Genomic DNA, 9,377 nt, shown 5'->3' on the forward strand with positions numbered 1-9,377 from the left:
ACATACGATAACAAAGACAAACATTTCACTTTAGAGAAATAAGAAAAAATACATACCTTGATATATTTGCTACTAAATGCCCTTTCATTCCATATCTATAAAGGAAAAGTGAAAAGCCATTTAGAAAAATCAGGCTATGTTAATGCATAATGAAAGATTTTACTTACGTATATGTAAGATTATATAATCCATTAATGAACTCTATGGTTTCAGTTTGCTAGAGGAAAGTGCTCTGGCTGGTTTTGTTATCATGTCTTCTAATTACCTTCTTGCTGAAAAGAATTCTAGAGCTGCTTGGGCTCTACAATGGTAGCAGTGTTACACATGACATTATTACAATGGGTCTACAGTTCAAAATCATTGAGAAACACATTGTGTCTTCAAGGTGTGGTCCTAATGAATGGGCCTTGTTGCCATACACTGACATAGGAGTGCTAGAATAAGTTACATATCAAACAATTGCCTACAGTTTCAGAGGGCTATTAGGGACACTTACAGTTCTTTCTAATTTACACAGGACTATATCCATACTTGAACACAAGAGAGATCCAGCATAGTTTAAGTAAAAAGAGACAAAATGATCTTATTTCTGTTGCTCTGGGTTTTCCATCTTTTATGGAAAGAGTGTTTAAGCTAAACATAGCTCAAAATTCAAAAGTGGGAATGCTGGTCTTCCTTTCTGCTAAATACCCTGGCCAATAAAATGCATAGTCAGAAACCTTCTTACTTTCGTATTTTCTAACCACAACATGAACACTGTGACTCACATTCACCAGTAAAAGTATACCCCTCTAGGTGTAGATTACCCAACCATGTACAAGCAGTTTCTTGCAGGTGGGATATGTCCATTTGATTTTGATATTTCTAGATCTTTCCATAAGTGCTAACATGTGATTTCAGAAATGAGCCAATCAAAAAGTTACTTACTCAAAGGCTCATTTCATCATAAAGCAAATAATGATATATAACATGCTATAAACCAAGAGCAGTAAAGGCTAACAATGTAGAATCAGAACAGCATTAAAATTGTTTTGACAGTTTCTGAGCCTTCACAGACCTCACTGCTTTCCTGTATTTCAGATTATACCCACAAAGAAATCAGACAATATGCAACGTCACCACATTGTCTGTAGAAGCAGAAATTCCCTTTTCTTAGAAGTACAGAATTCAGAAGGCCAATCACTGTGAAGTAACAACACAGAAGACAGACATTACTCAAATACGTAAAATGCAGAACTTACCTTCTACTCTAAGAGCATAGCAAGGAGAAAATTTAACAGCAGTTGTTCTCCCTATCCCCCTGGTTGAATTGCTGAAGCATCACTGTGTTTGTTACCCAAAGTGCAAGACTGACACAGATGAAATAAGTCAGCAACATCAAGGGGGATGCATTCCAGAGGAGATACACATCAGATATACCTTCCCACATTACAGCAGAAAGGTCAGACTTCCTTTGATGGATGGGAACCATAGTTTGCCAGCAGCTTTGCTCTGGACTGCTGAAGTGATTTTCAGCTTTTCTGCAGTTAAACAACTGTCTGATATCAAAACACTTAAAAGTCCAAATAAGTGTTTCAGTAAGTATAGGACTGATTTTAGAGGAATCCTAGCCACACATTTTCTTAATTAGAAGAAAAAACAAAAAGTTGAATCTCAGTCAAATAATGAACTTGAAAAGTGTTTTTCCAGGTTGTCTGCTTCTCTCTCTCATTTCCAAATTATGACATTTTTCTCAGACGTTCATTCACTACTTCCATATATTGCACTGTAACACAATACAGTAGTTACAGTGTACACTAACACATGCACCTTTATCTACTATAAATAATGTGGGTAAAAATGGAAGAAGTTGTAGAGTATTGCTCTTCTGCAAAACAGCGACCATATTTTATGCCATGAAGTCATGTTAGCTTTCACAAACTCTGTCTTAACTAAGGCTTTTTGTTAGCTGGTAACTGCTGAAACCCAAGCAGAACAAGCAAGGCAGAAAATGACAAGCCCAAGACTCAACAGATTTCAGAATTCTCAAATTCTCTGGTAACTTTGTTCTAGAATTGGGAAGGCAGGAGACGAGCCATTTTACACTGGTTCTGCTTTAATGGCCATTATTGCAGAAAGACTGTAAACTAACATAACTTCTGTCTTTTCCCTTGCAACAGAAAAAGCCAGAACTGCAATTACAAAACAATTTATCTTCCCATCCCCCTCCTCCAGTAATCAACAGAGAAAAGACCAAGATCTTAGGAATGAAGATAGATAAAATATACAGGAGATTTTGCTTTACTGACCCCAATATAATCAATGTCCAAATCATGATACTGTTTAGCTCCTAATATCCAAGAAACAACATAGTAAGCAGTGACATCTGGATAGTCATAGGGCCAGTTTTCACCCCTCCCTATCCATGCTGGAAATGTCCAAGGTAATCCTGGAAATAGAGAAGAAAAACAAATGAATAAGATAAGTGGTTAGTCTACATTACTCCGTAAGCTTCAATAGCAAGCTGTAATTTGTTCTACCTAAAATGAAGGAGCAGATATGCACTTCAAAATCACATAGTTCAGTGAAGACAATGAAACATAACTTACTTAACTGGAGAGTATGCTCTAATATAAATTCCGATCAAACATATTAATAGCTGGTTTGTGGGGGTTTTTTTAAGCTAGAAAACCTTCATTACTAGAGAACAACTGACTATATACAATCTTTCAATTGTGTGGTATTAGCTCTAACAGGTTTAAAATTTCAAAGATTTTAGGATAAAAATTTACAAAGTTATATACAAAGGATCAATACTGAACACCAAAAATTGTTAATCTCCTGAATATGAATTTCAGAAGAAATCATGATCTGATCATAATAGAGAAAGAAGGATTAGTATCAGGAAAAAACATGTCTGAGTCTCAGCTGTTTACTAGATCTTGTAGTAAATAAGAACAACAAATTAACCTAACCAGATCCTGCTAAGTTTTCAGCTGACTTTTCATAAGACACCATAGGCTAATTCAAAGACAAACCCTCCTTCCTTTGTTGGGAGCTTCATCTGAGAGAAGAGGAAGGTTATTAATAATCAATCACAATTAGTCATAGATGGTAAGCTTACTGCTTGTCACAGTGCCTGTCTAACAGAACCTGACTAGCAAATCCTGCACCAAGCCATGCCTTGTGGCTGGATATGGTAAAGCCTGATCCCTGGAAGAGGGGGGATTAGATACTTTGTAACTGATAGATTTCTTACCTTGTTTCATGTGAAATACATTTGGTAAAGTGTTTCAATTAAAATCTAGGGTTCCACATTCGTACTGTCACACAACCCACGATCAAAACAGGGAGACAGGAAAGTCCTCTTACAACTCAACTACATACATCGGACAAATCAGAAGACAAGAACCACTATAGTAGGGAGGGGGTGATGGGTTTGTAATAAGAACATATAATTGAATTTAGTGTGTATAAGAATTACAGATTTATACTTCCTGTAAGTTTACTTTATCTCTCCCAATTTTTTACTCTCTTATTCAGAAATTCAGCTTTCATGATAAATCATTTATGTTCATTGCTGTGATACAGTCTAAGCATTAATGTTACTTGATACAAGCAAATTATTAGAGTAATTTCTTTTTCTATGCTACTTATTACATACATTCTTGTTATGCTACTTATTACAGTAGCACAACATGAGACTGTTATGCTACTGTAACAAAGTAAAACACAGTAAGTTTAAGTGAAGCATCAAGGCAAGCTTACCAAATACTAGAGCTTTGACTTTGTCTACTGCAACATCAAAACATCTGCCCATTAAAATTAACATGCTAATTAAGGGTCAGATATGTAATTTAGTTAGGGGTAAAAAAGTATTTAAATCCTAAAGCTTGAACCAATTTACCAATCAGTTTAATTTGGGGGTTCCTCTTTTTAGCTTCTTTCATCAGCCACCATTCATAGCCCCGGAAGTAGTTCTCATCATTTTCATAGTGCATATGGGAGGGTTCAGTACCATCTAGGAAGGAAAGAGACAGGTAGCTCACAATTATCTTCTGTGTCATACGATGTTACACATTATAAAGTTTTCTGTATTGCTCACTGCCATAGTATGCAAGCACATATCTCCAACATGGTTCACACATTCTTTGGTATGTATTTCAAAGCAAAATGAGTAGTGGGAGGGAACACACAAGACTTGCCACCCTTCATTCTTAGCATATTAACTTAGCATAAATTTAATATTTTTTTATTTTTAAGGGACTATGCCTGCTTTTAACATCAGAATGTGATTAACTATTTGGCTTTTTCTGTCCTTAGCTATGATAATAATGAATATAGATTTAGTGTTATCTTGGTCACAACAGCCAGTAGGAACGTTACGGGACTAAGATCAGGAGGGAAAAAAAAAAAACAAACACAGTTGTAGAAGCAGGTTATATCTAAACCAAAAAGCAAATAAAAGAAGGTTATAGTTTATTTCTTCTGTGCAAGGCAAGTCCAGGGACAGAAAAGAAAGAAACCGCCATGAAGTTGTTCAGTGACAGGAAAGATTTTTTTTTTTTATTATTTTTACAGTAAAAGATCTAGTTTATAATTTCCATGGTGTTCCATGACTGCAGGAACAGTTTTTGGGATTGAATGCTATGCACTGAATTCCCTCAGGCAAGGGTAAACAAACTAGAAAGGGGCAAAAGAATCAGGGTTGCATGGGAAGTCATTACACACAAAAGTCCATTCATAACTTGTGCACACAACTGCAACAATTACTTATGCTAAACTATATGCCTAATTGTTCCACAGATCTCTTCTGATGAGACTTTTTTTTTTTTTAATGAAGCCTGCTGAAACAGCACATTTCATTACAGAAAATAGGACTGATTTTTTTACCTTGCTAACACTTGACTATTTGGAAGTTCTATTTGTCAGAGACATAGAACAACAATTAGATTCCAAACTCGGACTCCTGATCACACCTCTGAGGTCAGAATAAGAGCTGCAGTCTAGTGTGTTAAGACATATGCATCTTACTGTTCTCCTTCCAAAATCTGGAAAGCCATCACACAAGTATGTAACATTCTCCTTAGCCAGCAGCAAGAGTGTTCGAAGAGGTAGTCTGTGCATGCATTAAGATGACTCCATTCTCCCCTAACCAGCAATTTATTGACCAAATACCGAGCTCTTAAACCCAGTATAATACTTTTCACCATGTTAATTTTTCTTAAGGAAAGTAAACCAAAGAATGAAAACCAGTATCTAATTACACAAGCACAGACATTTTAAAAAATATATATAAAATGATACAAAGACAGATGCTATGCTTTCTATTTATTAACTGAGTCCACTTTAAGTCTATTCTTGACATGGCCAAGATTTACTTCTTGGGGGGAGGGGAAGAAAAAAAAAGAGATACAAACTGTAGTCTAGTTACTGCTTCTCAGCTTCCAATCACAAACAGTTACTGAACAGTTTCTCCTATATGTAAATATAGTAGGCTAGGCAAGTTACACCAAGACATTTTCATGTGGAATCATGGCCAGGCAAAAAAAAAAAATATAGTGCCTACTGTCAGACAACGCCACTCCAGTGAAATGTAGCAGCTCATTAAACCAAAGAAACATAACTGCTTCTGACCGTCTTCGCATTTTCATGCTTTTAAGACATTAACTACCTAATCCTACATAAGTTTTACAGTTTGTATTGCAAAACTGGTGTTTGAGAAATGCTCTGCAATTCAGAAAGCTACTAGAGCTTCCTTAATCTTGGGGGGAAAAAAAGAACTCATCTGCTCTAGAATGCAACTTATTAACCATATGATAGTGAGAACCATCTCCAGAGCGTTAGTGCAAATTTCTCTTCTATAAGTTAGCAGACGTTGCTTATGTTTTTCTGCAACTTCAGTACAACTACAGAACACATCTCCATGCTTCAGCTGAAGTGACATGCGCAGAACATGTTACTTACAGCATCACTGCAAGGAGAAGTTAAACCCTGCTCACACAAAATCCATACCTGTTGATTGTCCATCACCTCCAATCTCTACTTTGAGGATATGTAAAGAAGCACCAAAATTTGGCTAGAAAAAAAGGACAGAAAACCAAACAGAATCCTGCTGTTAATAAGAAGAATGCAATAAACAAGCATACAATTTTGAGGATGCTAAAAATTCAATACTTTTTTTTTTTTAAACACCCATTATAGATGCAATGAGAGATTATACAAAATTCTGCTTCAAAAGAAAATGGAGCAAGATAAATAGTACACTTATCTTTAGTCAGTTTCACTGACTCTTGCACCATTAACGACATTTCTCCCCAGCTGTGCAGATTTTAAATTGGTTATGCTCAAGAAAATACTGAAGCGCTCTTAAAGTAGAACATGGGCTATACGAGGAACACAACAGTATTTTTAACATTACTAGAAGTCAAGTTTCTTTTCTTTTAAAATAAAATTATTGAAGTTAATATTTCTGTAAATAATTTATTCTTTGGTGTAAAGGGTTACACCGCTTATGTGAAAGAGCATACAAACGGGTCAGAAATAATCTGCTAACTACTGGCGGAAAGGCAAGAGAGAAAAAAAACCACACCACACTGGAAAACAAATGGCCACCTAGTCCACTATCCTCTTCCCCTGACATCTGACTGGTGGAGCAGAATATAAAATTCAAGCTCATACAAGTGATCCTACTCCTAGTATGCTCTTCCAGCCATTAGTGGCTTAAGAGTTGCGCAAGCCAGAAGTTACAACTAATCATTATTTTAGTAACCACTAATGAGCTGGCCTCCTCCATGGAATTACCCAAGTATAATTTTGGCAACCAAAAAAAAAAGTCTTAAGATGTGAGAATGCAGTTTGATTAAAAAAATATGCTGTATAGACGATACTTTGCTTGGCTTACAAGTTTTGGAATTTTTTTATTTGTTTTTAAATAAGAAGCAAATATTCCCAATTTACCATTTCTCTTCCTGACTTTTCTGATTTTAAACTTCTAACACATTTGCTCTCCCATCCCCATCATGAAAGTTGACTAACATTAAAAGACAAGGAGAATGAGGCAAGGTATATCCCTCCCATGTATCTCATGACGGCTTAAGAGGTTTTGGTGAAAGAACACGTCAAAAATTCTTTGAAAACATGATCTCTCAGCTAGATTTTCTTTTACCACATACCTATTGATTCCTTCAGAAAACTCACATCCACCAGTCACACATTATGCCTTACTCTACTCTTTAAAACCAATTCTTTAAACTACGCAGTAAGTTTTTCCCCTCCAGCCATCTGGATTACACTACTTGAAAGTGACATGACATCCTCTTCCAGCAGAGTAATTTACAGTGCCAAAAGCAAAACAAATTATTACTGTCCAGTGCAATAATCTTACCATACCTTAAGTTGGGCAGCTCCACAGGTTACACTTGCTAACTAAAGCAGCTTACAAACCAACAATGTTCACATGCCTTCTAGAGTAACTGCACTTATAGTTGAGACTAGTTTGGAATAGATATGCTATTGAAATAATGCAGTCTGCACAGTCACACATTATGTGAATCTATCTGTACTCCAAAAAAATCAAAACTGTCTCAAAGACCCACTTCCTGCAATTGCTATAAACAGCTAAACCCCTCATTTTAGCCACAAACATGATTTAATCCTCATTAAGACCACATGGATTATCAAAATACGTTGAAAACATGTTTTTTAAAACATTGTGAAAACACAAAAGGAATTTTCATAATAATTTGAAGAAATAGGCTCCTGAACAACATGCTGGTTGTCAAAAAACAACAGCTAAAATTTAAGGTTCTGATAAAAATCAACATTACAGTAGATGCTTTACAAGATGGGATTTTGTCTAATTTCAAGTAGTACTGAATATACTACAGGAGTTCCAACATTACACAATAAGAAATTCTGCATGAAATTAGATATTATTGTAGCAGTGAAACTGACTTTACCTTGAACAGATAATCTAAAATCTGGGAGCGATAAGGTTCTTGGTAGTTCACCAGGAGTCTAGATGTGGCCTAAAATGGAAAGAAAACATGAACATATGAAAACCTAACTTTCAAACATATAAGTACATCCCAGTTTGTCAGTGTAGGACTTTCACATAGCTAATAAACCTACAAAAATAATGATATCACCAGGAACTCAGCACCTATAAAGCACCTACAAAAACTCTTTTCTAACCCTTCAATTGTGCATTTCTGGTTTTGTAGATTGCAATTGCCTTGTACTCTGGTTACCTGCAATTTACTGCAAAGAGTCTAGAGAATAGAGAAACAAAGAGATCTCACAGACTTATTGTAAGCAAAATGCAGCTCCCTCCCAGCACCATTTCTCCCAGTCTACTGGAATCTCCCTGCTTTGGCTCACCGTATACCAAAGGCAACGGGAGCTCATGGGGCACACAGGCAGGAGGGCAAGGAAAGCAGCTCAGCAGGTCCAAGAATGGGTAAGAACTCGCAAGATCTCATGGCTCTGCTCACTGGACCACAGGAAAGCATACAACTGGCTGTTGGCTTGTCCAGCATTTTAAAACTCATAGAGACAAGCAGCTAGGAAGACCCTCTACAGAAAAAACCCACCCTGGCTTAGCTCTCCTCCAACAGCACCGAGGATGGGGCTGGCCCTTGGCACCCCGAGCAGCCTGACTCTGCGCAGTTGACCGGAGGACAGGCACAATGCAGGACCCGGCTCCAGCTCTCCTCGCAGCCAGGACCACTGCCCACACAGCTCCCCGCAGGGCCTCCAGGACTCCCCCTCAGAGACCCACTCACGCCTCCCCACCACCCACCTCTCATGGCTCCCCTCAGCGACAGCCCCCGGCCCTCACGGCTCCCCTCAGAGACACCCCGCGGCCCTCACGGCTCCCCCTCAGAGACACCCCCCGGCCCAGGCCCCGCCGAAGCCTCGAGGGCCTGCACCGAAGCCACCAAACACACCCACTGACTTGGCGGGGAATCCCCCGCCCAAGTGTCCGTTGCAACCGCCGCCCCGAGGAGGGTATTAGCACCACAGCACCAGAGGAGCCCCCACGCCCGCTGGCGCCGCTCACCCCGCCGCCGCTGACAGCCCCGATCCCGTCGAACTGCCTGCCCAGCCCGCCGGCATCGTCCAGAACGTAGGTGGCCGTCGAGAGCGCAGCGGCACCGAGCCCGGGGGGCCCCGGGCCCCAGCTGCAGCCAAGGAGGAGCCAGCCCCACAGCAGAGCCGCGCACCCCATCCGCTCCGCTCCGCTCCGCGCCGCCGACAGCATCCCGCACGCGCCGCCCCGACCCTACAGCAACTCGCCGCGCACCCGGCTCCGCGTGTCACGTGACCGCATAACCTGGCAATCACCTGGGGGGCGGGGCGTGGGCACCCTTCGCCGCCATTTTGCTAAAGGGAAA

The 9,377-nt window shown here is 39.3% G+C and overlaps 1 protein-coding gene across 2 annotated transcripts in view; it reads right to left on the bottom strand.

Annotated features, from left to right (window-relative positions):
- The window catches only part of GALC (galactosylceramidase), a 41,926-nt gene extending 32,608 nt beyond the window's left edge, over positions 1-9,318 (bottom strand). Inside the window, exons 1-6 of one of the 2 annotated variants that reach the window (XM_075503388.1) lie at positions 9,044-9,318; positions 7,941-8,009; positions 5,995-6,058; positions 3,887-4,000; positions 2,289-2,428; positions 57-95 (exon numbers count right to left, since the gene is read on the bottom strand). In XM_075503388.1, the coding sequence (XP_075359503.1) occupies positions 57-95; positions 2,289-2,428; positions 3,887-4,000; positions 5,995-6,058; positions 7,941-8,009; positions 9,044-9,244 (627 nt within the window). In that variant the 5' untranslated portion in view covers positions 9,245-9,318. The remainder of the gene's footprint in view (positions 1-56; positions 96-2,288; positions 2,429-3,886; positions 4,001-5,994; positions 6,059-7,940; positions 8,010-9,043) is intronic. The other variant, XM_075503389.1, reaches the window with a different exon arrangement.
- Positions 9,319-9,377: the final 59 nt, after the last annotated feature.

This window comes from Mycteria americana, chromosome 5 (genome assembly GCF_035582795.1).
Source record: "Mycteria americana isolate JAX WOST 10 ecotype Jacksonville Zoo and Gardens chromosome 5, USCA_MyAme_1.0, whole genome shotgun sequence".
NCBI classification, from domain to species: domain Eukaryota; kingdom Metazoa; phylum Chordata; class Aves; order Ciconiiformes; family Ciconiidae; genus Mycteria; species Mycteria americana.